Raw genomic sequence first — 18,418 nt, 5'->3', positions numbered from 1 at the left:
GTATCACCCAGGCTGGAGTGCAATGCAGTGGTGCAATCATGGCTCACTGCAGCCTCAACCTTCTGGGCTTAGATGATCCTCCCACCTTAGCCTCCTGAGTAGCTGGGACTACAGGTGTGTACCACCACACCAAGCCTAAGTCTCCCAAATTGCTGGGATACAGATGTGAGCCACTACGCCTGGTCCTATGGGCTTTCATGAGGATTAAATCTCAGAATCTCCTCAAGTGGTTCTGTGAGGTAGAGACAGTTATTCCCATTGTACTGATGAGGAAATCAAGGCACAGAGAGAATTTGCCCAAGGCACCGAAGCAAGGAAGTGTCAGAGCCTGGAGCTGAACTCAAGGAGACTGTCTGCGGAGTTGATCCCAGTTAGGGGACCATTGCTGCTCTCTACCCAACCCAGGATCCTATGCCCCACGTTCTATTTCAGCACACACCTGCTAAGTAGACAGAGATCCCACAGCAGAAAAGGCCAAGGGCCACGTGTCTGAGGAGGCGGCAGTCATAGAGAAACCAGTCGGACCTGGAATGAAGGGAAGCAGGAAGATAAAGGGTTCAGGAAGTGGAGCTGGTAGGGGGAGGTCAGTGAGGACTGGGAGGGAGAGCAGCTTAAATGAGACAAGGACCCAGCTTTCAGGGACCCAAAATCTATGTGAGTACCTAACCATCATCCATCTACTCACCCACCCATTTATATCCATTTACTTATCCACTCTCCATCTATCCATCCATTCATCCATCAACTCATCCATCCATCAGCCCATCCATCCATCTATCCACCCATTTATCCATTCATCCATTTATCCACCCATTCATCCATCTGTCCACTCATCCATCCATCCACCCATCCATCCATCCACCCATTCACCCATCCATCCACTTATCCATCCATCCATCCATCCATCCATCCATCCATCCATCCATCCATCCACCCATCCATCCATCCATCCTTCCGTTCACCCATCCATCCACTTATCCATCCATCCATCCATCCATCTATCCATCTATCCATCCATCCATTTATCCATCCATCAACCCAGTCATCCATCTACTCATTCATTCATCCATCCATCCACTTATCAATTCATTCATCCATCCACTTATTTATCTATCCATCAGCCCCATCCATTCATCCATCCATACAATCATTTCGATATCCACCATCCACCTATCTGATATCTATGCATTTATCTATGCTCCATCCATCCACCCATCCATTTTTCCAAGTCAGTGTCCACCATCCATTTACCATCCATATTCATTGATTATTCGACCAGCACTCATACAGCCTTCCATTCATTTAACCATGTGCTATTAACCCATCCATCCATTCATTTAAACACCCTCCGCTATCCTATCTATCCATTCCTCACCCACCCATCCACTGGTCATCCATCTCCCATTCACTATCCATCCACCCCTCATCCATCCATCCATCCATCCATCCATCCATCCATCCATCCATCCATCCTTCCCTCCCTCCCTCCTTCCTTCCATCCATCCACCATCTATTCTCTTTCCCCTATAATCCATCTATATACATGAGTCCAGTCAAACACCCAACACTCAGGAAGCAGCTACTATGTGCAGATACTTGCTACACACCTGGCTTCCATTATTTTGCAGACCACAAGCTTCTTTGAGAGATGAGGAAACTGAGTTTCATGTGCTGTTATTGATGGTACAAACAGCGGCCCCAAGAGGTGAGACTGATTGAGGAGGAAATGGAGGCTCTGAGAGCTTCCATCCTCACTCAACTCCCACCAGTATAATGAAAGTGGACGCCTTCCCTTCCTGCCACCTTCCCTCCTATCCCCTTTTCAGCACAGAGGCTAGAGGTGGTCATTAAAAACCTAAATCAGGTCACCTTCCTCCTCACTCACAACCCTCCTACGCAGGAGAAATCCCAAAGTCCTATCCCCTTTCTATCCCATCTCTCTCTTTTCTTTCCTTCTCAGCACTCATTACCATCTGCTATTATTGCTATTAGAGATGGGGTCTCACTATGTTGCCCAAACTAGAGCACAGTGGTTATTCATAAGCATGATCATGGCTCACTGTAGCCTCAACCTCCTGGGCATCAAGAGATCCTCTTGCCTCAGCCTCTCAAGTATATGGAACTACAGGCATGCACCACCACACCTAGTTAATTATTATTTTTTTCTTTTTGTACAGGGAAGATCTTGCTATATTACCCAGGCTGGTCTCAAATTCCTGGCCTCCTAGCACTTTGGGAGGCCAAGGTGGGTGGATCATTTGAGGTTAGAACTCCTAACCTGAGACCAGCCTGGCCAACATGGTGAAACCCCGCCTCTACTAAAAATACAAAAATTAGCTGGCTGTGGTGGTGTGCACCTGTAATTCCAGCTACTCGGGAAGCTGAGGTGGGAGAATCGCTTGAACCCGAGAGGTGGAGGCTGCAGTGAACCAAGATACCGCCACTGCACTCCAGCCTGGGTGACAGAGCAAGACTCTGTCTCAAAAACAAAAACAAACAAACAAACAAACAAACAAAAAAACAATTCCTGGCCTCAAATGATCCTCCTGCCTCTGCCTCCCAAAGTGCTGGGATTGCAGGTGTGAACCATCATGCCTGGCCCTTGTTGTTTCCTTAGTTTCTGTGACTCCATGAGAGCAGGTCTGGGTCCACTTGGTCCCTGCTGTGTCTCTGATGCCCCGAGCCAGACCCACCCCCCTCCAGGCAGGCACCCAACACATGTTTGCTGACCCATGGGACCCATGCATTTCATTGTCCCTTGGGTGGAAGGTGTGTGGTCTGAATAGGATCTACCCCAGTGGTGGAAGTTCTCATCTGCTCAATTTCACAGAATTCTGGTTTAGAATTTGGGCTCCTCTCCTCTGACATTCTGGAGGGAAACACTACCACGTCTGGAGGGAAACACAACCCTCAAGGAGGGTTCCTCCTTCCGCAACCACTGCCCCGATAGAGGTCCCTCAATGACCACATCCCTGAGTTCAGGTCCCTGAGGAAGGAACTCAATTTCAGGCCAGGACACAGGCTCTGGCTGGCTCTACCCAGAACCACGTTCAAGTCCAGCACTCTCCCGCCCCCCACCCACTTTCAAGCCAGACAGCCTTAGCGTTCATCCTCCCCTGTTTGAGATCCAGGCAAGCTGATCCTGGACCCTCTTTGGGCCTCAGTTTCCTCATCTGCAAAACGGGAGACACAGCAGTGGTTGCACCTGCCGCAAAATTTAACAAACATAGAATGGAGGGAGGGAGGGAGGAAGAGAGGAAAGGGGGGAGGCAGAGGTGCACGGAGTGGTAGGGAGAGGGAAGTGGGGCGGGAAGCTGTCCCCCCAGCCTGAGGCCAAAAGAGGGAAAGAGGCTCATCCAGGTTCACCCAGCCCCCAGCCGGGCCTCGGGGCGGTGAGGCCGGTCCTCCTACCTCCTGGGGCCAGGCCCCCGCGCCAGCTCGGCGCCCAGGTGGCCACAGAGCGCAGCGAGCAGCAGGCAGGTGAACCCCAGCACCAGCACCAGCGCGGCCAGCGCGGCGGCCAGCGGCAGTAGCGCCCCGGCCGCGTCTTCGGGCAGCCCGGGGCCGGCGCCCAGCTCTTGGCCCAGCCCGTCCGCGCGCAGCCCCCGCAGCTCGGCGCGGCCCTCCTGCAGCTGGAACAGCAGCTGCGCGCCCAGCGCCGTCAGCACGGCCGCCGCGATGCCCAACAGGGTCATTGCGGCCAGCACCCGGCCGCCGTAAGAGCGAGACATGGCGAGGGTTCCCGCTGGCCGGGGGAACAGTTGAGGAATCGAAGTGGTTTTAGGGGGCAGGGGAGTTGGGGGGAGTCCGAGGGTCCCCAGGGGGTCCCCGAGGGGGCGGGGCCGCAGGGAGTGTCTGAAAGTTCGGGGGCTGGGCTGGGGGTCGCCAGATGGACGGGGGCTCCGGGATGCTGGTCGCAGCGGGGACGCCGAATCTCCGGGAAAACTTGGGACAAAGTCTTTTCTCCTCCCTCCCGGGGCCCCGCGGGCGCCCCCTCTTGGTCCGCTGGGCCTGGCGGGGCGGGGCCTGGCACGGGACACAGGGCGGGGGGGCCCCACGAAGGACTGGATCGCGGGAACCCCACAGCTCTCAAAGTTCAGAAAAGGGCACCACCTCGCCCCCTGCCGCCCTAAGCATCGATTTTATTGTTGTTTAAAACAAGAAAAAGGAGGCCTGGCGCGGTGGTTCTCGCCTGTAATCCCAGCACCTTGGGAGGCCAAGGCGGGCCGATCACAAGGTCAAGAGTTCCAGACCAGCCTGGCCAATATGGTGAAACCCCGTCTCTACTAAAAATACAGAAATTAGCCGGGTGTGGTGGCCGGAGCCTGTAATCCCAGCTACTTGGGAGGCTGAGGCAGGAGAATTGCTTGAACCCAGGAGGTGGAGGTTGCAATGAGCTGAGAACATGCCATAAATAAACAAACAAACAAACAAACAAATATATTTTTAAAAATAAATAAATACATAAATAAAAAAGAGAAATGAAGCCGGGCGCGGTGGCTCTCGCCTGCAATCCCAGCACTTTAGGAGTCCGAGGTGGGTGGATCACTTGAGGTCAGGAGTTCAAGACCAGCCTGGCCAACATGGTGAAAAAAAAAAATTAGCTGGACGTGGTGGTACATCCCTGTAATCCTAGCTACTTGGGAGGCTGAGGTGGGAGGAATGTTTGAATCAGGGAGGTAGAGGTTGCAATGAGCCGATATTGCACCACTGCACACTCCAGCCTGGCTGACAGAGTGAGACTCTGTCTAAAAAAAAAAAAATAAGAGAGAGAGAAAGGGCTGGGTGAGGTGGTTCACACCTGTAATCCCAGCACTTTGGGAGGCTGAGGCAGGAGGATGGCTTGAGCCCAGGAGTTTGAGACTAGCCTGGACAACATAGTCAGACCTCATCTCTACCAAAAATAAGGAAGTTAGTCTGGTGTGGTGGCACAGGCCTGTGGACCCAGCTACTTTAGGGACTGAGACAGGAGGATTGCTTGAGCCTAGGAGGTCGAGGCTGCGGTGAGCTGAGATCACGTCACTGCACTCCAGCCTGAGCAACAGAGTGAGGCTGTGTCTCAAAAAAGAAATAACAAAATTTAAAAATTCACTTTTCATTTTATCTCAACCCCGGAACTCTGTCATTGGCTGAGATTTCCCCTCTACTTACCTCCTTCAAGGCTTTGGGTAAATGTTGCTTCCTCCAGGAGGCTAGGGAGAATCCTGGATCTCTTCCCCAGCTGGTCCCCCTGTTATTCCCACAGCACTTTTAAAAAATCGAAATGAAACTTACATAACATAAAATTAACCATTTTATTCAGTGGCATTTAGTGTTGTACAACCATTACCTCTGTCTAGCTCCAGAAGATTTTCATCCCCCGAAAAGGAGACCCCGTCCCTATTAGAAGTCACTCCCCATTCCCCCTCCTCAAGTGGCTGACAACCGTTAATCTACTTTCTGTTTCTGTGGATTTGCCTATTCTGAACATTTCATATCAACGGAGTCATACAAGAGGTGGCATTCTGGCTTCTGTCACTCTGCATCATATACTCAAGGTTCATCCAGGTTGTAGCATGGATCAGAGCCTCATTCCTTTTTATGGCTGTGTAATATTCCATAACATGTCTGGAACACATTGTGTTCATCCATTCATCCATTGATGGATATTTGTGTTGTTGCTTCCTTTTGGTGGAGGTGACTAATGCTGCTATAAACATGTATGCACAGGTATCTTCTTGAGTCACTGCTGTCAACTCTTGTGGGGTGTGGACTCCTAGGAGTGGAGTTGCTGAGTCACATAGTTACTTGATTTTAACTCTTTGTGGAACCCTCAAACTTTTCCATAGCAGCTGCACCGTTTTCCATTTCTACCAGCAATGTCTGAGGTTTTTAAAAATAATTTTCTGCACATCGTCCCCAACACATGTTTTCTTCTGCCCTCCTGCTCTTCCTCCTCCTCCTTCTCCTTCTTCTTCTACTTTTTTTTTTTTTTTTTTTTTTCATTAAGGCCTTGCTCTGTCACCCAGGCTGGATTGCAGTGGTGTGATCATAGTTCATTATAGCCTCGACCTCCTGGGCTCAAGTGATCTTCCTGCCTCAGCCTCCCCAGGTAGCTGGGACTACAGGCAAGCACAGCATACCTGGCTAATTTTTAAGCATTTTTAAATTTTTTTTTTTTAGATGTGGGGTCTTGCTATGTTGGTCTGGTCTCAAACTCTTTATACCCAAGTGATTCTCTCACCTCAGCCTCCCAAAGTGCTGGGATTACAGGAGTGAACCACCACACCCAGCCTCCTCCTCCCTCATCATAACCAATAACCATTCTTCCTCTTCTTTTTTTTTTTTTTGAGATGGAGTCTCGCTCTGTCGCCCAGGCTGGAGTGCAGTGGCTGGATCTCAGCTCACTGCAAGCTCCGCCTCCCGGGTTCACGCCATTCTCCTGCCTCAGCCTCCCAAGTAGCTGGGACTACAGGCGCCCGCCACCTCGCCTGGCTAGTTTTTTGTATTTTTTAGTGAGACGGGGTTTCACCGTGTTAGCCCGGATGGTCTCGATCTCCTGACCTCGTGATCCGCCCGTCTCGGCCTCCCAAAGTGCTGGGATTACAGGCTTGAGCCACCGCGCCCGGCCTTTTTTTTTTTTTTTTGAGATGAACTCACTCTTTTGCTCAGGCTGAAGTGCAGTGGCGAGATCTCGGCTCACTGCAACCTCCACCTCCCGGGTTCAAGCGATTCTTGCACCTCAGCCTTCCAAGAAGCTGGGATTACAGGTGGCTGCCACAACACTCAGCTAATTTTTGTATTTTTAGTAGAGATGGGGTTTCACTATGTTGGCCAGGCTGGTCTCAAACTCCTGGCCTCGAGTGATCTTCCTGCCTCGGCCTCCCAAAGTGTTGGAATTACAGGTGTGAGCCACCATACCCAACCAGTTTTTAAAATGTTTTTGTAGAGCTGGGGTCTTGCTATGTTGGTCTGGTCTCAAACTTCGTATGCCCAAGCTATCCTCTCACCTCAGCCTCCCAAAGTTCTGGGGGATTACAGGGGTGAGCCACCACACCCAGCCTCCCCCTCCCTGAAAATAGTCATTCTGATGCTTATGAAGTAATATCTCATTGTGGTTTTTATTTGCATTTCCCTAATAACTAATGATGTTAAGCATCTTTTCATGGGCTTTTTGACTGTTCATATATCTTCTTCGGAGAAATGTCTATTCAAGTCCTTTCTCCATTTTAATTTAATTAATTTTTTGTAGAGATGGGGTCTTACTATGTTGTCCAGGCTCATCTGGAACTCTTAAGCTCAACTGATCCGCCCACTGGGCCTCCCAAAGTGCTGGGATTATGGGCTTGGGCCACTGCGCCTCGCCTGGAATCAATTTTTTTTTTTTTTTTTTTTTTTTGAGACAGAGTCTTGCTCTGTCGCCCAGGCTGGAGTGCAGTGGCCAGATCTCAGCTCACTGCAAGCTTTGCCTCCGGGGTTTACGCCATTCTCCTGCCTCAGCCTCCGGAGTAGCTGGGACTACAGGCGCCCGCCACCTCGCCCGGCTAGTTTTTTTTGTATTTTTAGTAGAGACGGGGTTTCACCATGTTAGCCAGGATGGTCTCGATCTCCTGACCTCGTGATCCGCCCATCTCGGCCTCCCAAAGTGCTGGGATTACAGGCTTGAGCCACCGCGCCCGGCCAGGAATCAATTTTTTTTCCAGGTTTGAAAATTTTGGAGTCCCTTGAAAAGAGTTTGTGGGCCCTGTGCCCTCAGTCTTGTAGGTAAAATGGCCCCAAGGAAGAGTATGGGGTGAGGGTGACCCTTCCTTTCCAGGTGGCCTCCTTCTTTGCTGTGTGACTTTGGGCACATCCCTTAACCTCTCTGGGCCTCCTCATCTGTAGCAGGAACCTGTTCCTTCTTTCAATTCATTCATTCATTCATTCATTCATTCATTCATTCATTCATTCATCAGGCCTCAGCCTAACACTCACTCGTTCATCATCACCAGTGTTAGGGTGAATTTTCCATGTTTTCCAGGTAAGAAAAAGTCTCAAATTGAGGGGCTCAGCAATTCATTTGGATCAGGGTTACAGTTTTGCTCTGGGTGGTGGGAATACAGAGATATAAGATACTTTCCTGTATTCATTCAAGGAACATCAGTGGAGAGCCCGTCTATGTGCTGGGCTTTGAGAACCCAGGGGTGACCAAGACAGGCCCTGCTCTCCCCTCCAGTGCTCACAGCCTGGTGGGAGAGGTGGAAACATACATGAAATCCCACAATAAGGGGACACTTACCTAAGGTGGCCAAAATTCATTACAGTGCTGTCTTAGGTTTTGCCGTTATTTGTTGGGGGTTGGGGGAACACAGATACCAAGGTCTGGTCCTGCTATTTGTATGTGGGATGATTCTCTAGTTTGGGGGTGTCTGGCTTCAACTTGGAAAGTTAACCCTGCTAACAGGCCCCACTCTGCTCATGGTAGATGGTGAGCTCATCTACCTTGGCCTTTTTCTAAGCTGCCCTTCTTATTCCAGCTCAGACAGGCGGGGAGTGGGTAGGTGGGGATGGGGGGGTGAGACTTGGAGAGTTCCACTATACAGTTCAAGTCACACAGCCTGACAGGGACAGAGAGTGGACTTCCTTAATCTCACTGCCCAGACAGGGACGACTGGTCACTGCACGTTGGCTGGAACAATGGTAACAATGCTGACAGGTTGCATAGCCTGTGATTTGTTGGAAAAGGTAACCTGGTATGAGGTACAGATAATTTAAGTGATTTTTATTTTATTTTTCGGGGGGACAGAGTCTCCCTCTGTTGCCCAGGCTGCAGTGCAGGGGCGCAATCTTGGCTCACTGCAACCTCCGCCTCCCAGGTTCAAGTGATTCTCGTGCCTCAGCCTCCTGAGTAGCTGGGACTACAGACGCGTGCTACCACGCCGGCCTATATTTTTTAAGTAGAGACGGGCTTTCGTCACATTGGCCAGGCTGGTCTTGAACTTCTGACCTTAGGTGATCCACTTGCCTCGGCCTCCCAAAGTGTTGGGATTACAGGCATGAGCCACCACACCCAGCCTCAATGCACCCATTTCAAAGATGTGCCTCCTGAGGTCCAGAGAGGGCTGCTGGAACATGAAGCCTCAGGCAGCACCAGGGTCCTGAGCTGGGTCAATTTTCCAACCTGGAGGTTGGAAGTGGAGGTGAGCACGAAATGAAGTGGTCATCCAGTATTCAGGACCCTCTGGCCTCCCATGCCCCCAACCACCTTCCTCCCGTCAGCCAGACTCCCGCGCACCTTGGTCATGCTTGCTAGTTTCCACGGACACGCGTGGCCTCCCAGGAAACCCTTTCCGGAGACCGGACACGAGAGGAGTGGTTTGCATCTCATTTGAATGTTAGGCCCCGCCCCGACGGTGTATCAACTCATCCTGCCGCAAGGGGACGCCAGAGGCCACACCAAACGGTGAGCCGAGCAACTGCTCCTCCTTCTTCACTGACGTGCCTGGGAGAATCTGGTTTTAATTCTAATTTTTCAGAGGAAGGGATTAGGGTTCAGAGAAGGTAGATAGTCTCACAGTCTCAAAGCCAGGAGATGGTTCTAGATCGGAGTTTTTGATGTCTATATTCTGCTGTCTTCCCTGGTAATGCCCCAGTCCAGGAGGGACAGAGTGAAACCTGGGAGGCTCTTAGCTCCTGCTGGCAGCCGGGAACACCCAGCCCACGTGGTACCAAATATTGAAATACATCCTGTATAACATATATATCTGTTGTTAAAGGATTGTTGTGATTTTGTGTATGAAATATGTGGGCAACTCTGCCGGGCGCGGTGGCTCACACCTGTAATCCCAGCACTTTGGGAGGCGGAGGCAGATGGATCACCTGAGCTCGGGAGTTCGAGACCAGCCTGACCAACATGAAAAAACCCTATCTCTACTAAAAATACAAAAATTAGTCTGGTGGTGTGCCTGTAATGCCAGCTACTTGGGAGGCTGAGGCAGGAGAATCGCTTCAACCCGGGAGGCGGAGGTTGCGGTGAGCCAAGATCATGCCATTGCACTCCAGCCTGGGCAACAAGAGTCAAACTCCGTCAAAGGAAAAAAAAAGTGGGCAACTCATTTGATGTAGGATGGGCTCGGCGTTTTCAGCACGTTTGTTCTATTTTAGTTTGGATTTTCTCATTTTTTGATCCATTAATTACTCCTCTTCAGCCAGGTCTCAGAAATATGTATAGAGATCCTTGAAAAGCTCTCCCTGCTTTATCGCCCTGACCCGGGAGACTCAGATGCGCACCTGGAAGACCACAACAGAGAACCCCCTGCCACTCGCTCCATCCTAGCTCCCACCCTCCCCTGCGTGGGGATCAGAACACACTCCCCAGGTCCTGTCCTGCTTCTCCCTGTGGATCTTATCACAGTCCCTCTGCTCTGACTCCTCCTGGGAATGGGCTCAGAACAGACATCACCCCTCCCCCTCCCCACTTCGCCTCCACCCCACTTCATCAGGGAGCTCAGAACAGCCCCCCAGGCCCGCCTGCCCTCGGAGGAGTGCTCGGAATCCAGGCAGTCCCCTACTCCGTGCTCCCACACTGAGCTCCGTCCCGCCCTACTCCTGCGGAGATCTCGGACAATCCCCTCCCCCTCCCCTCTCCTCTGCTCCCAGGAGGCTCATTACAGATTCTCCTCCCGCAGCCTGCCCACCTGGGGCAGAGGAGGACTCAGAACAGCCTCCCGACTTCCATCCAGTCCTCTCTCCCCGCAGTGGGGGGGGGGCAGGCTTTTCATAGACCGGCCCCTCCTCCACCAGTCCTCCCCAACTATGGGGTCAGAAGAGCCCTGCTGGGTCCCGCCCTCCGCCCTGGCCGCCCCCCACCCCACATCTCCACCCCGACTCCCTCCCAGCTCTCCACCTCCGGAGTGGAGGGGTTCATCACCAAACCCCAACTCCTCCACCCTAGGGGGGTCATAACAGCCGCCCTTGGCTCTGCTGTCCGCCCTGGTCCCACCCACCCCCACTCCCACCCTCACCCCCATCCCGCTTTCTTATGGGGGGGGGGACGGGGGAGGAGGGTTTCCTTTTGTTTCTTTGGGGACAGGGTCTCCCTTTGTTGCTCAGGTTGGCGTGCGGTGTGCAAGCGGAGCGATCACGGTTCACTGCAGCCTTGACCTCCCAGACTCAATCCATCCTCCTACCTCAGCCTCCGGGGTAGCTAAGCCATAGGTACGCGCCACCACGCCGGGTTAATTTTTAATTTTCGTAAAGTCAGGGTCTCACTCTGTTGCCCAGGCTGATCTCGAACTCCTGGGCTCAAGCGATCCTCCCGCCTTGGCCTCCCCAAGTGCTGGGATTACAGGCGTGCGGGGGTGGGGTGGGGGTGGAGGTTCATCACCAAACCTCACGCCTCTCCTCCACCCTAGGGGGTCAGAACAGCCCCCCGGCCCCGCCCTCCTCCCCACCCCCTCCCCCGGGGTCGCGACCGCCTCGCGCCGCCTTTTCCACGCGGTATTTTCGGCGGCGCAGGCACTCGGTAAGGCTCCGTGGCTCCTGGTCCTCCAGGTCCTCTGGCAGCTGGAAGTTGCGGTCCAGCACCTCGGCTGCCTCCTGCCAGTTGGCGAAGCAGGCGGTGCCCAGGCGCTGGATCTCGTCGGCGCCGTCGCGAGTGAGCACGTCCCCGTCCGGCTTGAGCACCACAACCGCCGGCAGGCGCTCCACGGAGAACTGGCGCCCGAGGTCCCTGCGGAGCGGGCAGTCAGTCCGGACGGATCCACATCCCTGATGCTGACCCAGAGAGCCCCACATCCCTCCTCCCGGTACTTAGGCAGCGCCTTCTGTGTGCACTCTCTCTTGCCAGGCACTGGGTAGGTGCACACCAGGACCAGAACAGGGCCAGACACTTTGGTCCCCGCGCTATGTCTCCAGCACCCCAGGTGTGCTTCAACCTCGGGGCATTTGCGCTGGCTGTGCCATGCGCTTGGAGCGCTCTCCTCAGACATTTGCAGGCTAAGACCCTGCAGTATGGAGACCTCACATCGCAAGACACAAGGACAACGTAGTAAGACCCTGTCTCCACCAATAAATAAATAAATAAGTAAGGAAAAGAAGGAAGGAAGGAAGGAAGGAAGGAAGGAAGGAAGGAAGGAAGGCAGGCAGGCAGGCGTGGTGGTGCGCTCCTGTAGTCCCAGGTACTCAGGAGGCCGAGGTAGAAGTATAGAATGAGACCACCACTTCTCCTGTTGTCCTTCCCAGCTTTTCCCCCGTCTCCCCTGTTCCCTAGTTTATAAGACAGGAGAAGGGGGAGAAAGCAAAAAGTTGGAAAGAAACAGAAGATAAATAGCTAGACGACCTTGGCACCACCACCTGGCACTGGTGGTTAAAATAATAATAATAGGCCGGGCGCGGTGGCTCAAGCCTGTAATCCCAGCACTTTGGGAGGCCGAGGCGGGTGGATCACGAGGTCAGGAGATGGAGACCATCCTGGCTAACACGGTGAAACCCCGTCTCTACTAAAAATACAAAAAACTAGCCAGGCGTGGTGGCGGGTGCCTGTAGTCCCAGCTACTCGGGAGGCTGAGGCAGGAGAATGGTGTGAACCCGGGAGGTGAAGCTTGCAGTGAGCCGAGATCGCGCCACTGCACTCCAGCCTTGGTGACACAGCGAGACTCTGTCTCAAAATAATAATAATAATAATACTAATAATAACCCCTGACCAAAACTACTAGTGTTATCTGTAAATTCCAGACATTGTATGAGAAAGCACTGTAAAACTTTTTGTTAGCTGATGCATGTAGCCCCCCGTCACGTTTTCCACGCTTGCTTGATTTATCATGACCCTTTTACATGGATCCCTTAAAGTTGTAAGCCTTTAAAAAGGCCACGTATTTCTTCTTCAAGGAGCTCGGCTCTTAAGACGTGAGTCTACAGAGGCTCCCAGCGGAATGAAAAACCTCTTCCTTCTTTAATCCAGTGTCTAAGGAATTTTGTCTGCGGCTCGTCCTGCTACAGAAGGATCGCTTCAGCCCAGGATTTCGAGGCTGCAGTGAGCTATGATTGCATCACTGCACTCCAGCCTGGGTGACAGAGCCAGATCCTGTCTCAAAAATAGAATAAATAACATCCCAAGGCAGTGTTTTTCTCCGAAGTGCCTTTCAGCATCCAACATCATGTATGGTTTTTAAAATTTCTCCTGCTTGGCGGGCACGGTGGCTCATGCCTGTAATCTCAGCACTTTGGGAGGCTGAGATAGGCAGCTCACCGGAGGCCAGGAGTTTGAGACCAGCTTGGCTAATATAGTGAAACCCCATCTCTACTAAAAATACAAAGAAATCAGCCGGGTGTGGTGGCGGGCGCCTGTAATCCCAGCTACCAGGGAGGCTGAGGCACGAGAATCACTTGAACCCTGCAGTGGAGGTTGCAGCGAGCTGAGATTGTGCCACTGCACTCCAACCTGGAAGACATAGGAAAAAAAACAAATTCTCCTGCCTTATCATTTTCTCCTACAACAGAACTGTAGATTCAAGGACACAGGTTTCTGTCACCATCCACTGGTGTTCCCAGTGCCTGAAGCAGTGGAGGGGCACAGAGTAAGTGCTCAGGAAATGTACATAGGATGAATAAATGAATGAATGAATGAATGAATATTGCTAAAAGTTAGAGAGAGGGCGCGGTGGCTCATGCCTGTAATCTCAGCACTTTGGGAGGCTGAGATGGGTGGGTCACCAGAGGTCATGAGTTTGAGACCAGCCTGGCCAACATGGTGAAACCTCATCTCTGCTAAAAATACAAAAAAATCAGCTGGGTGTGATGGCCAGTGCCTATAATCCCAGCTACTCAGGAGGCTGAGGCAGGAAAATTGCTTGAACCTGGGAGGCCAAGGTTGCAGCGAGCCGAGATTGTGCCACTGCACTCCAGCCTGGGCAGCAGAGCGAGATTGTCAAAAACAAAAACAAAAAACATCATAGAGAGATATTAAGCAGGGTAAGGGGTTGCTGGTTAGAGGGCATCTCTCCAAGGAGAGACGAGCTGCAACCTCTGAGCTGAGATCTGTAGGATGAAGGGGGCTGGAGAACTGGGGAAAGGTGTCCCAGGCAGTAGGCACAGTACATGCAAAGGCCCTGAGGATGGGATGGTCATTAGGGTACGGACCTGATCACACAGGCCATGTAGGGTCATAGTAAGGAGTATCAGTTTTGTTCTTTTTTTCTTTTTCTTTGAGACAGCGTCTTGCTCTGTCACCCAGGCTGGAGAGCACTGGTACAATCACAGCTCACTGCAGCCTCAACCTCCCAGGCTGAAGCAATCCTCTGGCCTCAGCCTTCCAAGTAGCTGGACTACAGGCTCATAACACCATACCTGGCTAGTTTTTAAATTGTTTTGTAGAGATAGGGTCTCACTATGTTGCCTGAGCTGGTCCCAAACTCCTGAGCTCATGCAATCCTCCTGCCTCAGCCTTCCAAAGTGCTGGGATTACAGGCATGAGCCACTGTGCCCAGCCTCAGTTTGTTCTAAGTCTTAAGGGAAGTCAATGGGAAGCTCTCCACACCCCTAGGAGACCCTGGACCAAACCCCTCATCTAGGCCCAAATCCTGCACCCTCCACCCTCTCATCCTGGAGCAGAGGCAGCTGCCAAACTGGGCCCAACACTCAGAGTTCTGTGTTTTTTTTTTTTTTTTTTTTTTTTCTGGCCTTGAACTCCTGGGCTCAAGAGATCCTCCCGTCTCAGCCTCCCAAGTAGCTGGGACTACAGGCACCAGGCTCAACCCACAGTCCTTTATTTTTCTTTTATAATTAATTATATGTATTTTTCATTTTTTCAAAATTTTATTTATTTATTTAGAGACAGAGTCTTGCTCTGTCGCCCAGGCGGGAGTGCAATGGCGTAGTCTCGGCTCACTGCAACCTCTGCTTCCCCTGTCCAAGTGATTCTCCTGTCTCAGCGTCCCAAGTAGCTGGGATTACAGGCGTCTGCCACCACACCAGGCTAATTTTTATATTTTTAGTAGAGATGGGGTTTCACCATGTTGGCCAAGCTGGTCTTGAACTCTTGACCTCAGGTGATCCACCTGCTTTGGCCTCCTAAAGTGCTGAAATTACAGGCATGAGCCACCACGCGCAGCCTATTTTTTAATTTTTATTTTTTGAGATGGAGTTTCAGTCTTGTTGCCCAGGCTGGAGTGCAATGGCGCAATCTCACTGCAACCTCTGCCTCCTGGGTTGAAGCAATTCTCCTGCCTCAGGCTCCCAAGTAGCTGGGAATATAGGTGAGTACCAACACAAAGCGGCCTCCGTGGGATTACAGGCATGAGCCACCGCGCCCCGTGTTTTTTGTTTGTTTAAGACAGAGTCTCGCTGTGTAGCTGAGGCTGGAATGCAGTGGAATGATCTTGGCTCACTGCAACCTCTGCCTCCTGGGTTCAAGCGATTCTCCTGCTTCAGCCTCCTGAGTGGCTGGGACTACAGGAGTGTGCCACCACAATCAGTTAATTTTTGTGTTTTTGTTTTTTTTTTTTTTTCTTCTTTTTTTGAGAGGGAGTCTCGCTCAGTCTCCCAGGCTGGAGTGCGGTGGCGTGATCTCGGCTCACTGCAAGCTCCGCCTCCCGGGTTCGCGCCATTCTCCTGCCTCAGCCTCCCGAAGAGCTGGGACTACAGGCACCTGCCACTAAGCCCGGCTAATTTTTTTGTATTTTTAGTAGAGATGGGGTTTCACCATGTTAGCCAGGATGGTCTCGATCTCCTGACCTCGTGATCCACCCACCTCGGCCTCCCAAAGTGCTGGGATTACAGGTGTGAGCGACTGTGCCCGACTAATTTTTGTATTTTTAGTAGAGATGAGGTTTCACCATGTTGGCTAGACTGGTCTCGAACTCCTCACCTCAAGTGATCCGCCTGCCTTGGTCTCCCAAAATGCTGGGATTACAGGCATAAGCCACTGCGCCCGGCCATAGCTAACGGTTCTTAATTTCAGCCTGCTGCATCCTTCCGTGGCGCTTTGCCACAAAGAGAACCCATGATACTTACAAAATCCCATGAGTGGATTGCCAGGTTTAGCAATTAAAAATATAGGACACTCCCTCTCTTAAAAAAGTAAAAATAAAAAGTTGAGGCTGGGTACAGTGGCTCACCCCTGTCATCCCAGCACTTTGGGAGGCCGAGGCGGAAGGATTGCTTGAGCCCAAGGGTTTGAGACCAGCTTGGGGAACATAATGAGACCCCATCTCTCTCTCTTATACATATAAATACATACACTAGTTAACTTTGAATTTCGAATAAATGATGAATAATCTTTTCGTATAAGTATATCCGAATGCACGGGATATACTTGTACTAAAAGAAAGATTATTTATTGTTTATCTCATTTTTTTTTCTTTCTTTCTTTTTTTTTTTAGAGAGCCTCCATCGGTCACCCAGGCTAGAGTGCAATGGTGGGATCATAGATCGTGCTAACTTCAAACTCCTGGGCTCAGGTGATCCTATAGCCTCAGCCTCCTGAGTAGTTGGGACTACAGGCTTGTACCACCACACCTGACTAATTTTTTTTTAAGTTTTTGTAAAGATATGGTCTTGCTATGTTGTTCAGGCTGGTTTTGAACTCCCAGCCTCAAGTGATCCTTCCATCTCTGCCTCCCAAAGTGCTGGGATTACAGGCATGAGCCACCGCACCCAGCCTGAAATTTCATTTAACTGGACATCCCATCTTTGGGGGCTGTGGAATGGGAAATGCCCAGATAACATACCAGTCTGGGTGAATGTTTTGTTGAGAGGACCCTGTCTCAGACAAGATGAGCATTTGTCTGCAGCTGGCATCTCTGCCCTAGGGAAGGAAGTGTCGCTAGCATCGGGGAGGAATCTTCTTAGCTGCCGAGGGCAGTGGGCAGGATTCAGTGTCCAAACTCTGATGATGACCAGAAACTTCCAACTTGTTGAGTAACAAAAGGCATGACATTGGGAAAATGTCATGAAGTCTGCAAGTCACTTTCAAATCGTTTAGCACAAACTATACACGTGTGTGGACAAAGTGACTATGGCAAAATGTTAACAATTGTGGTGGGTTTCATTGTACACTTCTTTCAACTTTTTGCTATGTGTGAACATTTTTTCATAATAAAAAGTCAAACTATAATACTGTTTACTGGGCAGCTCCTTTTGTAACTTTTTTAAGAGGATCTTTTAAAATTTTTTCTTTTTTTTGAGACAGTCTTGCTCTGTTGCTCAGGCTGGAGTGCAGTGGCGCGATCTCGGCTCACTGCACCCTCTGCCTCCCAGGTTCAAGCGATTCTCGTGCTTCAGTCTCCTGAGTAGCTGGGACTACAGATACCCACCACCATGTCCAGCTAATTCTTGTATCTTTAGTAGAGACAGGGTTTCGCCATGTTGGCTAGGCTGGTCTCGAACTCCTGACTTCAGGTGATCCACCCACCTCGGTCTCTCAAAGTGCTGGGATTACAGGCATGAGTCACTGCACCAGGCCACTTTCATAATTTTTCTTTTTATAATTTTAGAGATGGGGATGGTGGTGTCTTGCTGTGTTGCCCAGGCTGGTCTTCGACTCCCAGCCTCGAGGAATCCTCCTGCCTCAGCCTCCAAAAGTGCTGGGATTGCAGGTGTCAGCCACCATGCCTGGCTGGAAATCTCCTTATAAAGCTTGAATCCAACTACCTCTCCCTCAGTTCTAATGTCCATCATGGCTCCCTGCTACCCTAAGGATCATGTCTATACTCTTTAAGGTGGCTCTGCACCACAGACCTGTCACACCCTAAGAAGATTATGACAAATGCGTGGGCAGTAACAAGAACATTGTAAATTCAATCCTCTCCAGAATTACTTACAGTCTCCCTGAACTGGTCATTCTTTCTCTGACAGCCTCCAAGCCTTTCTGCTGTGCCCTCTGCCTGGAACCCCTCCCTTTCCTCACTCTCCATCCTCCTATCTTTCTTCTCCTTGGAGTCTCCCTGTATTTTATTTATTTACTACATTTTTCATTTTTTATTTTTATTTTTGAGATACGGTCTCACTCTGTTGCCCAGGCTGGAGTGCAGTGGCACCATCTCAGATCACTGCAACTTCCGCCTCCTGGATTCAAGCGAATCTCCTGCCTCAGTCTCCCGAGTAGCTGGGACCACAGGTGTGCACCACCAGGCCTGGCTAATTTTTGTATTTTTAGTAGAGACGGGATTTTGCCATATTGGTCAGGCTGGTCTTGAACTCCTGACCTCAGGTGATCTGCTCACCTTGGCCTCCCAAAGTGCTAGGTTTACAGGTGTGAGCCACCGTGCCTGGCCTTACTTTTTTAAGAGACAGGGTCTATCTGTATTGCCCTGGCTGGAGTGCAGTGATGCAATCATAGCTCACTGCAGCCTCAAACTCCAGGCTCCAGTTATCTTCTTACCATAACCTCCCAAGGGGCTGGGACTACAGGCATGAGCCAACGCGCCCAGCTAGGGGTCTCTCTTTAAAGCCACTTCCTGGG

General features: G+C 51.2%; 2 protein-coding genes across 2 annotated transcripts in view; both read right to left on the bottom strand.

Annotated features, from left to right (window-relative positions):
• Positions 1–428: 428 nt before the first annotated feature.
• TMEM221 (transmembrane protein 221) lies at positions 429–3,731 on the bottom strand. Its single transcript, XM_026457023.1, has 2 exons — positions 3,412–3,731; positions 429–525 (listed from the first exon to the last, which is right to left on the bottom strand). The coding sequence occupies exons 1-2, from the start codon at positions 3,729–3,731 to the stop codon at positions 429–431; spliced, it is 417 nt and encodes a 138-aa protein (XP_026312808.1).
• A 7,427-nt stretch (positions 3,732–11,158) lies between these two features.
• Positions 11,159–18,418, bottom strand: part of NXNL1 (nucleoredoxin like 1) — an 8,444-nt gene continuing 1,184 nt past the window's right edge. The window contains exon 2 of the mRNA XM_026456978.1: positions 11,159–11,689. Coding sequence (XP_026312763.1) covers positions 11,377–11,689 — 313 coding nt within the window. The 3' untranslated portion in view covers positions 11,159–11,376. The remainder of the gene's footprint in view (positions 11,690–18,418) is intronic.

Source organism: Piliocolobus tephrosceles, chromosome 21 (assembly GCF_002776525.5).
Source record: "Piliocolobus tephrosceles isolate RC106 chromosome 21, ASM277652v3, whole genome shotgun sequence".
NCBI classification, from domain to species: Eukaryota; Metazoa; Chordata; class Mammalia; order Primates; family Cercopithecidae; genus Piliocolobus; species Piliocolobus tephrosceles.
Note: the sequence above shows the minus strand (reverse complement) of the source record. Positions and strands in the feature narration are given on the sequence as shown.

Excerpts from the sequence above, each read along its gene's own strand:
- TMEM221 (XM_026457023.1), bottom strand. The coding sequence starts at position 3,731 with ATGTCTCGCTCTTACGGCGGCCGGGTGCTGGCCGCAATGACCCTGTTG. Across the intron at positions 526-3,411 it reads CGGGGGCCTGGCCCCAGGAG|GTCCGACTGGTTTCTCTATG; the intron begins GTAGGAGGACCG and ends CCTTCATTCCAG.